Source organism: Cordyceps fumosorosea, assembly GCF_001636725.1.
Source record: "Cordyceps fumosorosea ARSEF 2679 chromosome Unknown scaffold_16, whole genome shotgun sequence".
In the NCBI taxonomy this organism is placed as follows: domain Eukaryota; kingdom Fungi; phylum Ascomycota; class Sordariomycetes; order Hypocreales; family Cordycipitaceae; genus Cordyceps; species Cordyceps fumosorosea.
In genome coordinates, this window is record NW_017387316.1 from 170,425 (window position 1) to 192,448 (window position 22,024).

The following is a 22,024-nucleotide window of genomic DNA, read 5'->3' on the forward strand; positions in this document are numbered from 1 at the left end:
ATCACTCCTCAGCATCGCTTTGCGCCTCCCGCTTCACTCCCCTCGACGCCGACCCTGATCCTTGCCGCCGCCCCTGCTGCTGCTGCTGCTGCTGCTCTCCCCCCCCCTCCTCCTCCTCCTCCTCCTCCTCCTCCTCGTCACCCGGCTTCGTCGCCGTCTCGTCTTTTCCCATGACGTTCTCAAACTGCGACCACAGCGTCTCTACCGACGAGAACTCGTTGCCCACCTATACGCCCCAAGCCAAAAAAAAAAAAAATAGTCAGTAGACGCGTCGCGCGTGCCTCCTTCACGAAAAAGAAAAAAAAGGCTTACCGCGATGATGGACTCTAGCGAGCGGTTGAGCTTGTTGATGTTGCCGAGGACCTGCTCAAAGCTCTACAAAGGAAGCGTTTTTGTTAACAACGATAGCTGATGAGGGATGAGAAGAAGGCAGGGAAGGGGACGGACCATGGCAATGTCGCCGAGGAGAGCCTCGCGCTGCTGCTCAAAGTACGACTTGTCGCGGGACGGACCCGCGGAGGCGCCACGATGACCCGAGGCCATCCTTTTTTTTTTTTTGATCCGAGCGCGCGCTTTATCTTGTTAAATGACCCTAGATGGGATTTTCTTTTCCTCCCGTTCGCGTTTGTTGGGAGATTGAAGGGGGGTGTTGCAAAGGCGTTTGGATTCCGACAGCTGGCTCGCGTCGGGTCGCGTTTAGTGATGTGCGAAGCCGCTATAAACACAAAATGGGGATCAACCCCACCATTACCACCACCACCAACCCAACCCAACAGCCTTCTGCCCAGCCCATCGTACAAGTCCCGTCACACCAACACTAATCCAACAACGCACATGAGAAGAGAAAAGTAGCCATTATTTACCAAATTTCCCGAGAGCTTGGCTTTAGCTTGCCTGTTGACCGATCGTAATTCACATTTACGCGCGCTGTCAAACACTTGCATCACACAGAATGTCTGTGGACGAAGAGCGTATGCGTACTGACATTACGTTGGCCATTAAAGACCTGTGAAATGTGTAAACACAGAAGAATAAAAAACAAAACGATATATTTCACGAAAAAAACTAAACCCCGTAAACTGCGCCTAGCACCGTTGTGCAAAATACCACCCAGTACCATCACATACAACCTCGAAACCATTGGTATCCAACGAAAAGATTCTTTGTAAAACGAGTTTGCTGCAAGCCCTGTTTTTTCCCTTTCTTCTTGGTTCCCATACCATTGATTCGACCGTTCGTAGTAAGCAAAGAGTTTGGAGCATGAAACAAAAAGGAAGTAAATGATAAAAATGAACAACAAATACAAAAGAACCACCAAATCATCGTCTATATTGATCCTGGCGTCGATCATACTCTTGAGGTCGCAAGCCTCTAGACATCATCTCCCGCGGATCTCTTGTATCCCGCAACTCCGGCGGCGGATAGCCTCCGGGGCCAGGCGGAGGAGGATGCTGCTGCTGCGGCGGCGGTCCTCTGGCGTCATAGCTAACTGGTGTATAGCTTCGGCCCGGCTGCATCTCTCTCGGATCACGAGGCACCGGCGTCGACGAGTAGCGGTTGTAGGATGCCTGGGGCGGCGGCGGACCTGGGTCGGGTCCCCGTGTTGTTGCTGGCGGCGGTGCGTAGCGACTTTGCATCGGCTGCGTTCCGTACACTCGCTCGTCCCTAACGGCGTGAGGGTGAGGCGGCGGTTGCGACTGCTGTGGTGCAGGGGACCATGACTGCGGTGGCGGCGGCCCCTGTGACGCCTTAGGTCCGGGGGCCTGCTGCCATCCGTTACCTGGAGGCTGCTGCTGGTGTGTTGGCCAGCCCGAGTCTCGCACATTCTGCGGTGGTGGAGGGCCATGATCTCTCCCTCTAGGAGGGCCATGGCCTGAATACTGAGGAGGAGGTGATGCTGCATGCGGAGGTGGCGCGGAGCCGTACTGGGCCGGGTAGCCGGGCTGGGGCTGATATGTCTGCGACGGCGGAGGAGCATACCGATGAGGCGCAGTCGGCGGCGAGTTTGTCGCTGTATTCTGCGGCACGGAAGGGTAACCGTGAGGCCTATAATAATCACGCTCAGGTTGAGCATCCATTGTCATCCGCGATCCTGGCATTGGCGGAGGCTGCGAGGGCTTGAGCGAAGGCATGCCTGTAGGAGCAGCTGCAGGAGGAGGGTTTCGGCCGTAAGAATGGTACGCCGGCTCTGGTTCGCGGCGTAAGGGTGCAGCAGGCTGCTGTGCGGGGGGCGGACGCGACATGGGCTGTGGCGGCGGCGTCGCGACAGCCCTAGCCGAAACTTCGTTGACACGCTTTGGCGCTGGTGGAGGGTCGTCATTCAGCAGAGACATGATGTTAGACGTCTTACGGGGTTCAGAGGGCTTCGCTAGGCCGCCGGCGGGAACGGGAGTACGCGATTGCGGAGGAGGATGGGGAGGGTAAAGCTCGCCAGATGGTGGCCGTGATCCCATGGTCGACATCGGCCTTGACATCGGGGGTGAGTGGCCTGGGCCAGGATCGCCAAGGAGCCCTCGCCCAGGCTGTGGTCCCTGTCCATAATTGCGCGGCGGTTCTGTCGTTGCAGGTCTTCCGAGCGACAACGGATCGCCTCTGACTTGCCCAAGGCTCGGTTGTTGGCGATGGCCAAAGGGCTCGTAGACGCTATGTTGGGGCGGCATCTCTTCCTGCTTCACGTGCATCGGCTGACGACCAAGATCCCGGTCTCGGTCTCGGTCTCGCATGTGACTATCGCGCAGCGCCATGTCGGCTTTCTGGCGCTCGTGCAAAACTCGCTGATCTCGGATGTCCGGACTGCCAGAAACAGGTGCTTTCGGCGCCAAGGACCCGCGAACATCTCGCTCACGATCAGGGAAACCAAAGGCAGGCGGGGGTCCACGTCCAGTGCGGGAGGGAGAAAGCGGCGGGCCGACTGGCGGTGGCGCCGCTTGGGCGCCGACGGGCTGCCCTGCAGGCGGCCCAAGACCCTGTGCGGGCGCCTTTGCAATCGGCACCCCGTAGGTGGGATATCCCGGCGCACGGCCTGGCTGCCCAACATCCTGTTTGACGGGCGCCGGCGCCGGCGGCTCATTGTGCATTTCAATTCCCTGTGGCACTCCAAAGGGCCCGGGACGTCCAGGGGCAGGTGGCAGTACATCGTATCGTCTTCCACGGCCACCTGTGGTGGGCATTGGTGGCTCGGGTCGTTTCTCGCCTCGCAATCGCTTCGCATCTGCGTCATTCACAATAGCTTCCAGTTCGGGCTTGATCTGGTCCTTCTGGCGAACGAAATAATTTTTTACCTGCACCACAGTGTTAGCTATTTGAATTCTTCACCCATCACCATTCGTTTTCATATCGTAGTGTTAGCTTACCATGACGGCGGTCTTGGATCCCATGTGGTTCGCAATGCCGTTCCAGTCAGATCCAAATGCAGCGAGCAGTAGGGGAAAGTCATTTGATTCGGATACACTCCAGTAACTGGATGCTTGCGTAGCCGCCTTACGATCCTGGCTGGACTGCGACAGATTGAACGTTGCCATGGCTGGCTGCGGCGGCGGTGGCGGCGGCTCTGGTCGAAGAGATGGCGCGGATAACACCTCCGCCATGGGAGGGGGTGCCACCGGCGTCTGCTGTCTATCGATGGGGGTCATTGGTTGCGAGTGAACAGAAAATGGCGGCTGAATGCCAGATGGAATAGCCTGCTCGAAATTCGGTATCGCGGGATGAATTTCGTTGGGTGCCTGTGCGGGACCGTCGGGCATACGTGAAGACGATCGTGGCCGTCCCTTGCTGGGCCCAGGAGTTGATGCGGCAGACAACGACTGATTTGCCTTCTTCTCTTTCGCTTCCTTCTCCTTCTCTCTTTCCTTCGCAGACTTTCTGCCTCGCCTCCTGCCGTCAGCCTTCTCCCCGTCGCCTCGGCCACGGCGCCCCGGAGTTGAGGCAGGAGTAGAATTGTCAGGATCGATGGGCGGTTGCTCAAAGCCCCAGGTCGGGGCAGCAGCGCGCCTTGGACGACGTCTCTCACCATTCTCGCCGCTTTCCTGATTGTCTTCTGTCTCAGGATCGGCATTGCCAAGCTCAGACACCAGGGCACTGGATCGCTGCTTGCCTCGGCCCTTCTTGCGTCTTTTGGGCTGCTTCTTCAGCTTCTCCTTAAGATTGAGGTCCTTCTTCATGAGATAGTAATACTGGATGCAGGTACCAAAGTCGCGATTGGGGATAACTTCCGCAATCTTGCCCCATTGCTTAGGGTGTTCCAGGTATCGCTTCTCGAAAAGCTCTGCTTCTTCGGGAGTAAAGTTGTTCGCCGGCGCAAGAACCTGCCAAGCAGACACTAGCCTGTCTTGGGGAACATATCCCGAGTGGTCCCAGAACTGCACCGTTTGGCGTTCTTCTGCGTTCCAGTACATGCTAGGAATATCGGCCTCTTTCTCGCTGCGGTACTTCTCTTTTTGTATTCGTAGTTCTCGCTCCTTTCGCTCCTCGTCTTCACGCATCGAGGCCTGGAGAACTCGCTCAAGATCTCGCTCAGATGCGAAGCGGCGCCCCGAGGTACGACCCTCTGGCCTAGGTTCAGGCGTCGCAGCGGTTGCAGGTTCCGGGATGGGCATCGTAACGGAAAACTTGTCTCGGCTCTTGACTGCAACCGGATCGCTGGAGGTGGTGAATTCGAGGTAGTGCATATAGTTGTCAGCGTACACATGGCGCTGCTCGTTTTCCTCCTGGTCTGTATCCAGATGCACTTTACTCATGTGCTGTGCTACATAGCTGTCGGTCTCAGGGTCAGTGTTAAGCTTTGCCAAAAACTCGGTGTCTTTATCCCAGGGCTTTGTCGAAAAATTCGGCAAGCTGTCGGGCGGAGGAGTGGCCATGTATTGACGGATTGCATTGACATCCAGTAATACGTCGTCCTCGGATTCGGTCTCATCATCCGCAACCTGAGATGGTGTGCTGGGGACCTTTGAACTCGTCTCGGTTGTTTCCATGGGCACTGGAGGTTCGATAGTCTCAGACTCTTCGGGATTCAGGTTTATAGCTTGAACGCTTCCGTTGACTTCAGGTTCGGGTTCGAGCTCAGGTTCCTTTGTAGGTTTGTCGGTCTCAGAAGCCGGCGGCGGGACGATAGCTGGCTGCTCAAGCCTCGGCTGGGACTTTGGTTCCCACTTCGGTTCCGTCTCCGGCTCCGTTTCCACTTCTGGCTCCGGCGCTGGCTCCGGCTCCGGCCCCGGCTCTGGCTCTGGCTCTGGCTCTGGCTTTGGCACCGACTCCGGCTCTGCTTTCGGCTCCGGCTCCGGCTTCGGCTCTGGCTCTGGCTCCCTCGTTTTGACCGCAGTCTCTAGAGTTTCAGTCACGGGCAGGACAGGTGGCTCATGCGTCTCTGACGCGACCAGAACGTCGCCAACGATGTGAATGTCCTCTTCTGGCTTCGATTGTGGTTCTGTTACACCGGGATCCTCCTGAATGGGCCCAGCCGCCTGCTTCTCTTCGCTTGTAGAGGCGGTTGAGACATCTTCCGGCGATTTGCCAACCATCTTGCTTAGTTCTTCACCGTCATTCAGTATCTTGACCATAGAGCCATGGGAAAGAGAAGCATAGCGCGCAAGGACTTGAAGTGGCAAGCCTGGCCTCTGGAGTTTGCTCAATTCGGATTCAGTTTTGCTGATCTCCATGTCAAAGTAGTCGGCCATGTCCTCATCGTCGTCGGATTCGGAGTCGTCGTCTTTTGAAGCTTTCGGTGGGAGACCAAATCGAACAACACCTACGACGGGTCGCTTGCGCTTCCGCATATTGCGTGGTGGCACTGGCTTAGTGTCAAGCTTCTGAGCGGCTGGTGTTTCGTCCTGCGGAAGCTCGCCTTCATCCAGATCGGCTGCTGGCGGTTTGGCATCATGCATCTCATTTTCGCTCTTAACAATCTCGCCTGGTTCGGCGCTATAATTGGACCGCGATCGGTTGTCCGTGCCAGTGACAGATTCAGAGTTTGCCCCGCTGCTACGGGGGCGTCGTTGCTCAGAATAGTCTCCTCCATACGCAAACGTTTGCGATCGCATAGCCTTCGGTGATTCGGGTATTCTTCTACCGAAATGTCGACCGGGACCTGGGGGAGGGCCGCGCAAGCTCAAGGAAGGACTCTCGGGCCCCAAGTGGCCGGAGGAAGGTGGGCGATCGCTGTGTGCACGAGGCATAGAAGGCGGTTTGCCGGAGCTGTCCACAGACATTGATCCTCTGTTTGGAACGGAGCCAAATGCTGGGGCAGAGGGCGCGACGGGTGGGGGAGAAACGTCGCGGGATTGTGGTGTCGACTCTGCAGGGTTAGGCGTACGGGTATCGGGTTTGCCGCGAAGGTGTTCTCTATCAAGCCGGTCACGGTCATCACGAATATCTCGGCGGCTATCTTCGGGATAGCGGTCTCCTCTGTCTCGATCATCGCGATCCCTACCCCAGCGGCCCTCCTGAGACCGGCTTCGGGGATAACGATCATTGCGGTCATCGTAAGGAGTGCGGCCTCTGCCTCGGTCAGGGCCCCAATCGCCCCTGGCCCCTCTGCCGCGACCTCTCATAAAGCCGCCTCCACGAGCGAAAGGAGGGCCACCAAAGGGCGGGTCGGAGGCAGCAGATCCAGCCGATGGGGGGCCAGCGTCGCGAGATCCCCGACGAGGTCGTTCAACATCTACAGGGGGTGGTGCATCGCGGTCACGATCTCGAAAGTCTCGGTTGGGTGATCTGGGTCGTCCGATAGGGGAGCGTCTGCGGGCAAAATCTCGGTCGCGCCAGTCTCTATCCCTGTCGCGGTCGCGGTCTCTGTCGCGGTCGCGGCTTCGATCGTCGCGATAACGTTCGCGAAAATCGATATCCCTCTCCCTGCCCCGCTCTCTGCTGTCATCGCGAGCCGGCCAGGGGCGGCCCCTGCCGCGACCGCGACCGCCACGGAAGTCTCCTCCAAAGCCACCACGGGGACCGCTTGGCCCGTCGATGAGAGCCTTGGGCCCCCGCGGGGGGTCACGACGCATGGAGTCGCCAAATCCGTCACGATTCGGTGGGAAGCCACCAGGATTCCCTCTAGATTCGGCAGATGAGCGGCGTCTGTCCTGGTCATATGGCGGCCCACGGTCGAAGCGATCTGGAGAGCGGTCTCTTGGAGAGCGCGACCGCCTGTCCGGTTCATATCTTGAATATCTAGAAGCCCTGCAGTGGAAAGTCAGCCAAATATGGACAGTTTTTCAGAGTTTAGGCTCGGTCATCGATGGCAGGTGCCGCATCGCAGACGAGCGAGCGATGGCCTGACAGTCGCCCGCTGGAGGTGGTAGGAGTGATGGAGGCGTACATGCTCGAGAGCAGGCCACTGCGTCGCTGCTTGGCGCGAGAAAATTATAGTTCCATTCATACGAAGCGCGAAGAGTTGGATAGGAGACGCGTATATGACGTTGGCAGGCGATGCGGTGGTGCGAGCTGGATACGTTCGTTGGTGGTCTCCTAGTGATGGGATCGCACAGATTTGGCTCGATGCGCACAAGGACGAGTCAGGAAGGTGACGACGGGTGGCAGCGCGTAATGCGGAGTGCTCAAGACCAAAAAATAGAATAGAATCTTGGATAAAGAGGCGGTCGTACCGCGACAGCGGCGCGCAGCTACAGCAAACGGGGGGGGGGGGGTCGAACAGAAAGGATGGGTTGAAGGGATTAGAGGATGCACGGAGGTTCCACCCCCGGGGGGCAGGCACTTGAAAATGATGGTGCGCCACACCAGCCAAGTCGCGCCGTTCTAAGAAAGTGTACCTATCTAGTCACTTTTGCCTCTTCAGCCTCAGACAGAGACGATACACCTGATGGCTGTCTGCCGCATTTCTATCCCACCTAATTATTAATAACAGGATTCTACGGCAGATAATCAAGACCTGCAGCTCGGTAAAATGCACAATTGCAGAGTTCTGTCGGCATCGATGATCTTCATAGGTATCTCAGGTAGCTCGGCACTCCAGGCAACGATTAGTACCTTGTACATGCCAGTACCTAAATAACTTTTCGTGATCCAACCGCGCTAGTCCCAACCTGGTCCCCGTCGTTTTTAAGCCACGACCCGACCCTATTTTCGCCTGCATTTCGAGAGCAAGTGGCAGCGGTTTGGCAGGTGGCACAATGAGGCGCCCCTTGCGCGAGGCTACCACTGGGGGACAGTGGCGGTACACTTACAGTGGGGTTCAACCAGAAAATTATATCTCCAATATCGAACGAGATGCAGCAGATTGTACGCAAACTAGTAACCAGAACAACTGACAACACTGCGCACACGGCACCATCCCATCATCATGGCTGACCAGTCGGCTCCCTCTAGCGCCAAGGATGCTGTCCTGGTCAAGTCCCAGGACATGCCCGCCGACGCGCAAAAGGTCGAGGAGCTCGACTTCAACAAGCTCAAGGGCCCTGTCACTGCACACGATCTCTTCATGGGCATGCGATACATGGGCTTTCAGGCGTCCGCCATGAGCGAGGCCATTCGAATCATAAATGAAATGGTAGCCCCTCACCACACCCCATATCAAAATTGCCCCCTCATATCTCCTTCTAACATTTCTCTCCGCTCTCAAGCAAGCCTGGAAAGACCCAGACACTGGCGACAAGACCACCATCTTTCTCGGCTACACATCCAACCTCATATCATCTGGTCTCCGCGGTGTGCTTCGCTGGCTCGTTGAGCATAAGCATGTCTCCGCCATCGTCACCACAGCTGGCGGCATTGAGGAAGACTTCATCAAGTGCCTCGGCGAGACCTACATGGGGTCCTTTAGCGCCGTCGGGGCCGATTTGCGCAAAAAGGGCCTCAACCGCATCGGAAACCTGGTCGTGCCTAATGCAAACTACTGTGCCTTTGAAGACTGGGTTGTACCAATTCTCGACAAGATGCTCGCGGAGCAAGAGGCCAGCAAGGGTACCGACGACGAAGTCAATTGGACGCCCTCCAAAATCATCCATCGCCTCGGCAAAGAGATCAACGACGAACGCTCCGTCTACTACTGGGCCTACAAGAACGATATCCCCGTCTTCTGCCCCGCCCTGACAGATGGCAGCCTCGGTGACATGCTCTACTTTCACACGTTCAAGTCCTCGCCGCTGCAGCTCAAAGTCGACATCGTCGAGGACATTCGCAAAATCAACACCATTTCCGTACGCGCCAAGAGGGCAGGCATGATTATTCTCGGTGGTGGCATTGTTAAGCACCACATTGCTAACGCCTGCCTCATGCGCAACGGCGCCGAATCCGCAGTGTACATCAACACGGGGCAGGAGTTTGACGGCAGTGATGCTGGTGCCAGGCCAGATGAGGCTGTATCATGGGGCAAAATAAAAATTGGTGCAGACAGTGTCAAAGTAAGTCATAGAAAACCAACCCCCTGCAGCAAATTTATCGGTTCTACAAGATTGCATCATTGACACCCCCGAACAGGTGTACCTGGAGGCGACCGCTTGCTTCCCATTCATCGTAGCCAACACCTTCGCCAAGGACATTTAAACGGAAATATACGCAATTAGCCTTCAAGCCATCGAGAGACATTCCAAATCAACAACTGAACCGGCCTCTGGGGGCGCAAGCCTCCCTGGCCACTATCATGACTATCAGGGCTCCTCGATAAGCTCTTTGAAATCGCCCAAAGCCTTCTCCCACGTCGCCGCACCGTCTCCGTCGGCCCATGTGCCGACGCGCTCAAGACCCTCTAGGTCTTCCTTCATATGAACCTCTTTTGTGGTTCCGTCTAAGATTGTGACTCCTTCCAAGCCCATGACCAGGGCGTAGTACGCAGACACAGGACCAACACCGGCCCCATCCACAACATCGATGACCGGCTGACTCTTGACCAAGTGCGGGTTCGCACCAATGGTCCAGAAGGATTGGAATTTGATATCGTGCTCCTTACAGAAGGCGCGTAGCCCAACCTCGTAGTTGGTGTCGGGATAGAAACGGTTTTGCACGACGGCGGGCTTGACGGTGACACGGCTATGCAATGCCTCGACGATTCCGAGCGTAGCATTTGAGATGCCCAGGTTTCGTATTTTATGCGGGTGGTATCCTTCGAGGGTCTTCCACGCCGCGATGGTGTCGTTGAGGGTGTCCAGCGGCGAGTGTAGAACAACACTGTCAAGATATACCTCCTCGCCCTCTATAGTGAAGTTCAGGAGCGATGACTGTACAGATTGATGGACCTTGTCTTCAATAGATGCGTCAAAATCATACGGCGCGTTATCATTTTGACCCCCTGGCGGCGTAAACTTTGTTTGAATCTAGAAATACGGACGTTAGGCTGGGAATCCAGAATAACAACAACAATATGTGACTCACAAAAACATCCCCGCGCTTCACAATGCCTTCTGAGACGGCCTTCCTAAAGCCAGCCGCAACTCCCGGCTCGTCGTAGTGCTTTGGCTGAGCTGCCGTGTCGATGCCGCGAAAGCCAGCCTTGAGAGCCGTATACACCAAGTTGGCCGTCTTGTCCTTTTTCCAAGCCGTGCCGTAGACGAGCTTGGGCATGCGCGTCCGGGACACGCCATTTAGTGTAAAGTCTCGCGCGAAGCGAGACGCCTGGGCGCCAATAGATGGCTGCGTCATTGTGTTTGATGGGCTTGAAGTATTTTGAGTTGTCGAATTGAAAGGTTCAAATTGGTAGCTCTATAGGTAGGTTATCGCCACAGATGAGGTAGTAAATACTTAGATAAGCGGGGTACATTTGCGTGAGCAAGAACGAAGAAACAATAGAGGAATAGCTCATAGTAACAATAGAAACTAGGTAATAGAATTTATGTTTCGAGTCGGACGAAACTTAAAATATCTTGCAAGCCATAATATCAACGCCATGTCATGTCTTGATGTAAACCATGTAAGACCAATCAACGTATAATACATGTGTTGTCTTCCTAACTACCACCCGTTGGGAAACCACTCTTAGGGTTCCTCCAAAAGCATACACTAGAGAATCCTAATTTTCAGTACTCAACGCGGTCCAAATTAATAGAATGAAGCGAGTAGCCGCTGCGCATGATGACTTTATTAACTTGGTTCGAAGTTCATCTTTGGCAAGGGCTTTATGATATGTAATTAGGCTAAACTTTTATGGAACCGGATTTTCCCGGAAAGGCGATATGGCCGAGTGGTTAAGGCGGTCGACTCAAGGCTAGGCCTTATCACCTTCAAGGTGGTTTCGACTGACGCAAGTCGCTTGGGTTCGAATCCCAATGTCGTCACTTACTTTTTGCTCCGTTTACCAACAATCCACAAACAAGCTCTCTTTTTTCTTGTCCTTTTTGTCCGTTTTCCGTCCCAAACCTGGTGATGCCTGAGGTACTCAAGGGAAACCTGTCGAATCAACAACTCCTCCAATGCCCCTGGTATTCCGCATCGCACCCAACGTTGTAGGATGCGGCGCTGCAGGCCGGATCGACCCGATCTTGTGGCGCCGTCAAATGGTCTTCTGCAACGCCCAATCCGCCTTTCAAGCCATGAACACCTCGAGAAACGAGATTCATCACACCCCCAGCCTTATTGTTGCACGTCGCACAGCATACCTGATTTCTACCGTCCTCTTCGAATCAGCTGGTTAGCGCGACAGGGCTGAAGTCTTAGTTGGCGCTCAGGCGATCGACGTGTGGAAGGAGAGCAAGCTGAGTATTGATGTGAAGCTTTCTGGCCACTTTTTTCTTGTTCCTACCGGTACAAGATTAAGTGGCCATGTTTCCTATTTGCTTTTCTCCTTGACACTCTCCTATGCTAATCAGTACGGTTTCCATAAAGGCTCCATCTTTACCTGCCAACACCTTTCGACAGACGGCTACCACATTGATAGGAATCCCGCCGATTGAGATGGGAATTTACTATTCGTACTGAGTTTTTGGCGTTTGGATTTGGCGACGAGCATCAGGACTAAAGCAACAGACTCGAAAAGAAATGGGCAATGTCGGTGCCAACTAAACACCTAGGTCCTTTGACAACGACCTTCTCTGCACCTTCAAGTTGCAGTCTCTTGGACGGGTCCTTCACAAAAAACGGGGGGTGGGCTGAACGGCGTGGTAGGCTATGCGTGTCGAGCTGCCTCGGGCAATGGTCAGATCTTTGGCGCAGATTCCGCCTGCTTCCCCAGTTCGCTGGCATCGTACATCAACACCGGTGACAAGTGGCTAACCTCCATCGCCGTGTACTCACCGGGTAGTGTGTGTCCCAATGGGTTCTCGTCGGCCTATGTCATGACACGTTCGGCTAATGACGAGCCACCGACGACGGGTTGGTTATTTCGGACCGCGAGCCGCGCCATGTTCAACATTCTGGAGACTGGTGAGACGGTTGTCGGGTGCTGCGCAGTAGGTTTGACAATGTGAAAGAGTTGCGAGGTCAGGCCCGTCGCTAATTGAGATTTCGCGTGCATAGTGGCTATAAATGCGCCGATGATGACATTTACAAATGCTACACGCCTGGCACCGTCGGCCAAGTCCTCACAGGCATCGTTCGAGAAACTTCTTGCACCCCCGAGACGACGATATTCACCGCACAGTCACTCTCGACCACGACCTCCATAGCGTACGGTCGACGGCTGATCATGATCCAAGGGAGCCCCAATGGAGAGACTGACAATATGGGATCGACTCCGGGAGGCACATCGCCAGCCAACCCACACCTAACACATCGAGCCGCGGCGACGGGTCAGGCGGCTCCAGTCCCGAGAATACGTCAGGCTCGTCCACATACCCTGAAAATACTCGGGGTAGCGGGGGCGGGCTGACGGAAGGTATCAAGATTGCAATTGGCATGACGATACCATTTTTTGCGTTGCTTGTCGGTCTTGTCATATACCTGCTCCTCTTTATCCGCAGAAAATGGCGTGCAAAGGCAGAGCGCGAGAAGTTGGCGAAGATGGCGAACGCAGTGTTGGGGCCATTACCACCGGCTCTTGGTGCCCAGGAGCTGGCACCGCCGGATATGCGTACCAACAGCCTGGTCAAGAAGCGTATTACAGATCCGAGCTTCTGGGTCAGCCTTTATCGGAGGCGCCCGGATACACGGTATATGACAAGGCTAGTGAGCTACAAGGTAATAACCAACAGCTAAGTAGGAGCCAAGAGACTCGTCATCAAAATGCGCCGGCGCCGGCTTACATGGCGTTGGCGGAAAATCGGCATCAAATCACAGATAACGATAATTCGGCGACATCTGCAATCCCCACTCAACAGACAAACTCTCAAACCACTGGACAGGCCAGCAATGAGCCGTGGAGATGGAACCAGCCGCTGTACCCGGACTCACAATAGTATCCGAAATTTTCATACCAGCTTGGAGTCTGTGCATGTTTTCGATTAGCAATAGTTTCCTCCAAGCGCGTATTTAGTATCGTTACATCTCGCTCGCGGGCCCAAGACGAAATTTCAAGTCCTAGCAGAAGATAGGGAACTGCCTCACGCCCTCTCGCTCATTACGAGCTTTTCTCAATGTAAAACGAATTGCGTCCAGCTACTAACTACATTGTAGCTCTTAAACTGGACCCCAAGCAAGGTAACGTTGAATCGTGGCGCGCCGGCTTCAGGACACTTTTGCCAACGGGTCCAGTCAACGTCATTCACAAAACCCCACCATCCATCCCATCCCACCTTCGGATCCCGCTTCAGCGGACGAACAACGCGGGGAAGCTACACAGAGCTTTGCATAAGTTCCCCTCATCATTCACGATATCCGCAGTATTGAATTGGTAACTCAATTCAAACCCCAGATAGCAAAAAGGCCGATTTGGCGAACTCAACGGTTGGTTTGTGCCTCATGTCCCTGCTTTCCTTGGCGATGGCGGGGTAGCTTCGTGGCATGCATAGTAACACAACCACAGCTGCGACAGACATTACTTTGCGAAGCCAATACAGTCACGAAATCGCAATGGCTACCAAAACTCCCTTCACCGTCAAATGGGGTATTCTAGCCACCGGTGGAATTGCTGAGAGTGAGTCAATCGTCACCCACCCACCACCACCGAACTTGGTTTGGCCACTCAGCTGACACCGAACGAACAAACAGCCTTTTGCAGAGACTTGCTCTGCGACCCGGCCGTCCGCGAGGTCTACGATGTCCGCCACGAGATTTCCGCCGTGGCTTCGTCGAGCTCCGCCGACCGCGCGGCCAGCTTTGTCCAGAAGATCAACGGCCCCTCCAGCACCAAGACGTACGGCTCCTACGCCGAGCTCGTCGCGGACCCGAACGTCGACATCATCTACGTCGCCACCCCGCACAGCCACCACTTCCAAAATGCCATGCTCGCCCTCGAAGCCGGCAAAAACGTCCTCTGCGAGAAGGCGCTCACCGTCACCGCGGCTCAGACCAAGAAGCTCGTCGCCAAGGCCCGGGAGAAGAACCTGTTCCTGATGGAGGCCGTCTGGACGCGCTACTTTCCGCTGAGCGTCAAGATCCGCGAGCTGATTGCCTCTGGTACCATTGGCAGAGTTCACCGTACCGTCGGTATGCTAAATTCCCCATCCTCTTTCCCGGCCATGACAAAACGTACCCAGCTAAACCGGCGTCTTACCAGCTGATTTGGCCTTTGCGGACGGCAAGGATGACGGTTCCGTCACGTACCCTGACACCAACCGCATGGTCAACTTGGATCTCGCGGGTGGTGCCCTCCTCGACCTCGGCATTTACGCTCTCACCTGGGTCTTCCAAACTCTGTACCACCTCCAGCAGGACAAGGAGTCGCCAAACGTCCTCGCCGCCATCGACCAGTACCGCACCGGTGCCGACGAGACGACCAGCATCATCTGCCACTTTCCCCGGAACAAGATGACCGGCATCGCCACGACGTCGATCAAGGTGGCCACCGACCCCGACAACCTCAACTCAGCCGGCCCCGCGATCCGCATCCAGGGCACCAAGGGTGAGATCCAGGTCTTCGGTCCCGCTTTCCGTCCCACGCGGTACAAGGTCATCCGCCAGGGCAGCGATGGCAATGTCGAGGTCGTCGACTGCCCCATCCCCAAGGACCCCAAGGTCGACTACGGCCACGGCATGTTCTGGGAGGCGGACGAGTGCGCCCGCTGTCTGCGCGACGGCCGCAAGGAGAGCGAGACCCTTCCTCTAAGCGAGAGCATTGTCATAATGGAGACCATGGACTCCGCCCTCCAGCAAGGAGGTGTCAAGTACCCAGAGCTCATTGCTACTGACGTCTTTGATCCCAAGAGCCCACTGAATGCCGGTAACCGATAAAACGGATCAAACTTTCAAACTTTGAATGTAATATCAGGCAGACATCAAGGTAACCGGGAAAAACCAATTAATGCGATGCGGTCAGGCTATAGACATGGAGATGTTGTTTCATAGTTGGTCTACACAACACACCGGAGGTCCAATGGGTTAAAACACGGCTCTAGAGTTTATATCGAAGCGATCCCGTCGTATTCATCGTTACGCCAAGGATCTTCTCTCCAGCATCTTCTGTCAAATTTTGATTTCTCATGCATGATTCAATAAGTTTATGCCGGTATTACCGTTCGCTAGCGGCTGTTATAGCATCCATAATCCGCTTTTCATATAGCAGCAAAAATGCCAACTAGGATGGATCTATGGCCATGAATCAATGTATAGATCGATGGTAACATCAGTGCGAAATGACTCAGAGGTAGATGAAGTGTCACATGGTATTCACACACCCATGCTTAGTACTGCTTCTAGTGCCATCGTGTTGTTCCATCTCCTCATGTCACACTGTACTGTACTGGACCACTTAAACCAGCGCATAATTATGCTCGGGGTCGTGTAAAATACTCAATTATCCTGTATTGATTGGATGTTTGGGTCTTGAGTATTTCAGAGTCCGCGTTGCTGCGCGGCATGGAAAGAGCGCATGCCGCAGAGGTCAATCTTGAAAAATCCTAGGTCGGTGTACCGAACCGGCGAAGAACCATCTGATAGTTCATCTGAAGCCACTGCAAGTTGAAACAAAACATATCGATTCGGTCTCAACGTTTCAAAAACCGTCTCGTGTCTGGCTTGACGCATGAATGAGCCCCGACACGCGACAGAGGCGATAAGGTGCGACGCCTTGTGTATGGCGTGCCAGGTGCCAGGTGCCAATGCATGATTGATTCATGCGTGCTAATAAAGTCGAAGCCTGAATTTATGCCCTGATTATCCTCCAGGAAAGAATGTAACAAGACAGCGAGAATCCGATAAAGCACAGGCAGAGGGGAGCTATATCAGGCAGCACCGATTCTATGCTAATTCGGCCCATGAGGTATAAGCAGAGGCAGATTATATTCTATATATTCCAGAAAAAGGCAAAGTATCCGAGAAGAAAATGAATATGGCTTCTAATAGGTTGGCCGACAACTGCCGTTGTCTTTCATTGAGAGGAGGGGGGGGGGGTTGAACCTTTTTTCCCTCTGGCACCACCAACCCAACCAATCGCGATACTGCATCACCAACCAGCCGCGATAGAGGACGAGATAATGGGAGTCGACTAAAAGAAAGGACGGAAAAGCCTTCATCAGCAAAGTCTCAAGTTTCAGCCCCAAGGACGAGAAGCGAGACCAGGCCAGCTCCAACTCCACCAAGACACGTCAACCCATCGTTTGAATCGGCCATCGATGCTATAGACAAGGATTCCAGTTCCTTCTCTTACTACCAATCTTAGTTCATTTCTTCGGTACACGCCCTTCCAAAAGGGATTGCCTCTGCGTGTACGCGGCCCCCTCCGCAACAGTCCCGGTTTCACGACCTGCTTGGCACTGCTATGCTGGCATCGTCTCGGCCATTCATTTGCCTCAAAGCCGTCAGCCCACCCCCAAGGCACGCCCAGTTCGGCGAACCAATCACAGGAACCGTCTTAAGGAACTTTTCAGAGCTTCGCTGAAAAAGTTCCCTGCCCCCATCAGGCGTACATAGTCTCGGTTTGCCATTCATACGGCCGCGCCCCTGGAAGCAGGGGGGGTGTCTCTCGAAGAATAGACAACACAACTCATTGGTGGTGTTTTTGCGAGCACGCGGATTTTTCTATACACTTCTTGGGCTTCTGGAGCGGGAAAGGGGAATAGAGGAGCAGGCACCGCAGAGCATTCGGCAAGTCATCGGCCGACGCCAAAATCTCGCGATTCGGGAGTTGACCGTGTGAGACCTTCGCGTGAAAGAATTCCAGATCCTTTACCCCCACTGGCGGCCGCCTCCGGATTTACTTCAAGGTCCCCCGGTCCCAATGGCAACAACTCGGGAACAGCAGCAGCAGCAGCAGCAGCAGACGATGGACGAGGCAAGATCGCCCGCCGCTACCGCCGACGTAGCAGAGGCCTATGAGTCTACTCACGTGCACGCTGTGTACGAGGCCATCGCACCGCACTTTTCATCAACGAGACACTCACCATGGCCCCGCGTGGCCGCGTACCTGGAGGCACAACGCCCTGGCGCCGTTGGGCTCGATGTAGGCTGCGGTAACGGCAAGTATCTCGACGTCAATCCCTCGCTGCATATGCTGGGGTCTGACCGCAGCGGCGAGCTCGTCCGACTCGCGCGCAGTCGGGGTAGCGGCAACAACAACTCAGCGGCCGCATCTATTACTCGTCTCAAACCCACCTCATCTCGTACAGAGCAAAGGGACAATGCCTCCGAGGACAACGCAAAGGGAAGTGATCTCGGTTGCATTTCTGGGGGTACCGAAGTGGCCGTCGCCGACGGCCTCGCTTTGCCCTACCGGCTTGGCGCCTTTGACTTTGTCATTTGCATTGCCGTGGTGCACCACCTATCTACCAGGGCGCGGCGCGTAGAAGCCATCGGCGAGCTTCTATCCAGGCTTCGGCCGTCGTCATCGTCGCCCCCCGCAACTGCTTCAGCTTCTGTGCCACCAACACCCACACCAGGTAGTGGTGACGACGACAAGGACCCTGCCGCCGCCACCACCACCACCACAGACATGGCCACCACCAGGGCCACCTGTTTGGTGTTCGTATGGGCTCTCGAGCAGGCGAGCAGCCGTCGGGGCTGGAACGAGAGCAGCGAGCAGGACACCCTAGTCCCATGGGTTATGCGGGCCAAGGGCCGGCCTAACGAGACGTTTCAACGGTACTATCACCTATACAAGAAGGGCGAGCTCGAGGAGGACATTGTCGCCGCAGGCGGTGTGGTCGAGGAGAGTGGCTACGAGCGCGATAACTGGTGGGCAGTCTTTAGCCGGCCCCAGTCGTAGAAGGCCAACGAGATGGATGGAAGGCACACACACACAGTCACACTCAGACCGCTCCCCCCCCCTCCGAAAATCATGCACGCTCCTTGACAATGTGCCTTCTTCTTCTCCTTCCCCGCGCACACCCCATTGGAAGCAGGTGCCTGCCCGGAGCCAAGGCCCAAAAAAAGAAAAGCGGCAGACGAGTCAACGCAAGAGGATAGGGGCGCAAAATTACGCGAGGAAGACCAGGGGAAATCGTCAGGAAACGTACATCAAAATAGCTGCTGCTTCAATGCGTCACGAGTCAAAAGCGAAAAGGGCCGGATTTAGGAGTTGTTGGAAAGGAAGAAAGACTTAAAAATAACAGTAAAATGCTTTTGAATCACAAAGAGATCTGCTGCTTCAAGCCGCAGCATGATTTCGTCAACTAAAGCCCCAACGTATCTCTTCCACATTGACTTGACGTATGCATGTCATAATGAATTCGTATTATAATTGGTAAAAATGACGTTTCCGAAAACTCAATCGGACAAAGAGAGACAAGGGTCAACAGAAAGCAGCGAGCCAACGAGAAGACGGATATATCAAAAAGTGGTATTCATTCCTTTGCCGTTGATATTAGCAACAATATAGCCCCAATATAGAATCCCTATGACCCAAGTCCCCTTTCCCAATCCACGCCGCATGGTGACTAGGCTGTTTCGGAGTAAAGAGAAATCCAAGCGCTTGCTATTACCAGATCCAGTGCCCTATAACCCAATAACAAAGAATCAAGACAGGATGAAGAGAATCCCAAAAAAATAGAAAAAAAAAAGGACAAACAAGGGTGGAGGGAAAAAAAGGGCCACCAGAGAACGGAGCAAAGAAGTGTATCTCAAAATGCAATATCCTCGCCAAGAAACAATGAATCTAACGCTTATTTATCAAATGTAGCAAAAAAAAACACAACTTTTGTCTTTCTCGCCGGCTGTTCCCTCCAATTATTTTGGAGGTTCGCGCTGTGCTGCCTGTTTCGAGCCACTGTTCTGCTGTGGCCGTGTTTTGCCTGGATGCTCTGGGGGGTTGTCATTAAAAACGTTCCGCTGTTGCGTGCCAGCCGTCTTTTCGGAAACCAGTTGTTGTAGTAGTCTTGGTCGTTGTGTCTCTCTTTGATTTTATACTTTCCAAAAAAAAAATCTCAAATCCGCGCTGCAAAATGCTCGACTCTGTATCCCGCCGTGTAAAATCCTTTATATCCGTCACCGCTCCCATGCGTGTGTCCTGTCATATCATGCGATCTAGTCAAAATTAGAAAATCGAGAAAAAAAATCGAAAAAGAAAAAACGAAATCATGGCGAGGCGTAATTCGAAATTTGGAATCATTGCATCCGTCTTCGGTAGTTGCTCTCTCGCAGTCGGCCGTCGGGGCTGCCAGGTCGCTTCATCCGGCCGTGGTCCGGATCTGCATAGATAGATTGCCCGGGCTGTTGATGGGCATGCTGCGGTGGAATTCCGTGATGCATGCCTTGCTGCGACGGCGGTGGCGGCGGCGGCGGCGGTCCGGACAAGTGTGCCGAGGGGGGCGTCGAGTACGGCGTGACACCCTCGGTCAATTCGAGGACGCTGGGCAACGCTGCCCGCTGCTGCGGCTGCGGTTGCGGCTGCGGTTGGATGGGCGGCAGGCTGTGACCGAACTTGTAGTTATATTCGGCGGGATGAGACGATGGTGGAGGCGGCTGTTGCTGCTGCTGTATCGGCGCTGAGGTCGGCATCGGATGCGGCGGCGGCGGACCAATCTGCATGGCAGCATCACGACGCGTCAGGACACCGGGTGGCCGGGGACCGCCAATGGCTCCGTACGAAGATTGCGGTGGCGAGCCTCGCATCTCACGTCCCACGCTCTCTTGCGAATGCGTGTGAGCATGCCCTCGGATCTGGGCATTTCGACCGGCTGCCTCGGCGTTGTGAGCAAGCGCAAACGGGGTTTGACCTGCTCTTCGCGCCATGTCCTGTTCTCCGAGCTGCCAATGCATGGCTTCTGCCGCACGCCACGGAACCTGCAGTTCTTCTGCTACTTTGGCCCACATCTCGGCTTTGAATCTATCATCACGTTAGCATCGCATCCATCGTTTGATCCGTACATTGTAGAGAGCGCCAACTGCCAAGCTCGTGGTTGGCTGCAGACGTGGCCGAGATGGACAGCTTCAAGAGTTGATACTAACCTGTCATATAGTCGGGCAAGTTTATTCTTCCGCTCTTCATCCCACTCGCTACGTCGCTCCAAGTAGTTCTGGTAGTGTAAGCGGCAGCTGATGGAGCTTCGACCTGGCAAGTGCTTCGAGACGTCGTCCCACTTCATGCCTTTGCCTCGAAGTTCAATGATGATGACGTCCTCCTCGGCAGACCATTTTGTCTGCTTCTTGACCGGCTGTTGCGGGTGCGGATGCGATTCTATGCCTTGCGGCGGCAAATGGCGTCGATTGGAGGAGCTGCCACCTCTGGGTGGTAGCTGAGGTATATGGTGGTGGGACATCTGGGCAGCCAGAGGAGGTGGTCCATGGGGCATGGGTTGTGCAAGCATTGGGGCAGCCGGTGCGGCGGAAGAGAACGACGGGGGAGGTGCACGATTCGAAGCTGCTGCTGAGGGTTTCGACTCATCTGAGTCTTCTCGTTTGATGAGGGAGGCGATATCCACTGTGATGGTCGGTCGAGAGCCTCGGCGAGAGGTAGGCTTCCTGAGACCACTTCTTGAGACACTGCGCAGGTTGATGGCGGCGCTGGGGACCGTTGACGAATAGGGAACCTCTGCCCGCGAGAGGCAGAGTAGCGACTGCGTCTCGATTTGAGCCACGACTGCGATTATGGCGGTTGCTTGCCTGGTGCGGCGAACAGGCAGGCAACTGGTTTTAATAAGGTGCCTCGGGATGATGCGTGAGAGAGTGAGTGGGAGCGAGGGAGAGAGACGGACGGACGGACGGGTCGCAGATAACAGGGTAAGGCTCTCTATTGTTGGGCTCTAGGCAGCATGTGCGCCCTTGAAGGATCGGAAAGAGAAGATGGCTATGAAAACAGAGTCAATGCCCAACGCAGGCCTCCCACTGTGGAAAGTCGGATATTTAGGTGTTGGGTTGTAAATCAGTGGAGAGGGTAGGCGTGCTGAGCTGAGCGACGAGAGGCGGCGAGGGCGGAACAAGAGGTGAAGAAGTCTAGGACGTTTGAATTTGCACAAGGCGTCGGGTATTGTTAACGGTAGGTAGCGTCAGAAGCAGAGGCAGGTGAAGTAAATGATGCGGTGTGTTGTTCTATCTGGAAGGACGGTGTGTTATGTAGTAATAAGAGGTAGGTAGGTGGTGAGGTGGTGTAGGCTCGGCGTCAAGGAACAGTCAAGTTGAAAAGGTGGTTCTTCTTAGCGAGAGAAGGGCAGTACAGAGGTACTTGTACAAAAGAGTGGAAAGAAGAGATGAGCAGAGGGGAAGAGCAGGCCAGAAATGGTCACAGCAAGCAGTGTTTATGAGGCTAGGCGGAAGCATGATTGGACATGCCGGGGTTTCATCCGACCAATGGGGGTGAGATGAGCACAGCAGATGAGGCAGAGGACTGACTTGACGGCGGCAATGAGCTCAGCACAGTCAGTACGACTGTGAATGAATTCCTTGTACGGGGTTGCTATTGTACACGTCTAAAAACGCCTAGGCCGGGGGCGCCAGGATTTGACAAGGATGTGATTTCTGAAAAAAAAAAAAAAATACTTTGGCGAAATATTAAATGACCCTGTATGTCTTGCCAACAGATCGGGTTGCGAAAAAAAAAAAAAAGAATTGAAAAAAGATTTAACGTAGAGCGGCAGGGGTCCCATCCAAGGCAATGAATGTGCTTCCTTCCTTGACCCGAGTC

General features: G+C 54.6%; 7 protein-coding genes across 7 annotated transcripts; 3 read left to right on the top strand and 4 right to left on the bottom strand.

Annotated features, from left to right (window-relative positions):
- Position 1: 1 nt before the first annotated feature.
- On the bottom strand, positions 2-543 carry ISF_06238 (DASH complex, subunit Dad1; the record flags this gene model as incomplete). Its single annotated transcript, XM_018849842.1, has 3 exons — positions 2-226; positions 313-375; positions 448-543. The coding sequence occupies 3 exons, from the start codon at positions 541-543 to the stop codon at positions 2-4; spliced, it is 384 nt and encodes a 127-aa protein (XP_018702819.1).
- A 776-nt stretch (positions 544-1,319) lies between these two features.
- On the bottom strand, positions 1,320-6,995 carry ISF_06239 (Homeodomain-like protein; the record flags this gene model as incomplete). The annotated part of the gene is made up of 2 exons (XM_018849843.1): positions 1,320-3,281; positions 3,354-6,995. 2 exons carry the CDS (start codon positions 6,993-6,995, stop codon positions 1,320-1,322), a joined length of 5,604 nt encoding a protein of 1,867 aa, XP_018702820.1.
- Positions 6,996-8,290: 1,295 nt separating this feature from the next.
- ISF_06240 (Deoxyhypusine synthase (DHS)) lies at positions 8,291-9,492 on the top strand (the record flags this gene model as incomplete). Its single annotated transcript, XM_018849844.1, has 3 exons — positions 8,291-8,497; positions 8,571-9,350; positions 9,427-9,492. The coding sequence occupies 3 exons, from the start codon at positions 8,291-8,293 to the stop codon at positions 9,490-9,492; spliced, it is 1,053 nt and encodes a 350-aa protein (XP_018702821.1).
- A 104-nt stretch (positions 9,493-9,596) lies between these two features.
- On the bottom strand, positions 9,597-10,584 carry ISF_06241 (NADP-dependent oxidoreductase domain protein; the record flags this gene model as incomplete). The annotated part of the gene is made up of 2 exons (XM_018849845.1): positions 9,597-10,259; positions 10,318-10,584. 2 exons carry the CDS (start codon positions 10,582-10,584, stop codon positions 9,597-9,599), a joined length of 930 nt encoding a protein of 309 aa, XP_018702822.1.
- A 3,300-nt stretch (positions 10,585-13,884) lies between these two features.
- On the top strand, positions 13,885-15,204 carry ISF_06242 (dimeric dihydrodiol dehydrogenase; the record flags this gene model as incomplete). The annotated part of the gene is made up of 3 exons (XM_018849846.1): positions 13,885-13,948; positions 14,023-14,460; positions 14,531-15,204. 3 exons carry the CDS (start codon positions 13,885-13,887, stop codon positions 15,202-15,204), a joined length of 1,176 nt encoding a protein of 391 aa, XP_018702823.1.
- Positions 15,205-17,188: 1,984 nt separating this feature from the next.
- On the top strand, positions 17,189-18,172 carry ISF_06243 (tRNA methyltransferase; the record flags this gene model as incomplete). Its single annotated transcript, XM_018849847.1, has 1 exon — positions 17,189-18,172. The coding sequence occupies one exon, from the start codon at positions 17,189-17,191 to the stop codon at positions 18,170-18,172; it is 984 nt and encodes a 327-aa protein (XP_018702824.1).
- Positions 18,173-19,509: 1,337 nt separating this feature from the next.
- On the bottom strand, positions 19,510-21,660 carry ISF_06244 (MYB DNA-binding domain protein; the record flags this gene model as incomplete). Its single annotated transcript, XM_018849848.1, has 3 exons — positions 19,510-20,230; positions 20,353-21,006; positions 21,566-21,660. The coding sequence occupies 3 exons, from the start codon at positions 21,658-21,660 to the stop codon at positions 19,510-19,512; spliced, it is 1,470 nt and encodes a 489-aa protein (XP_018702825.1).
- Positions 21,661-22,024: the final 364 nt, after the last annotated feature.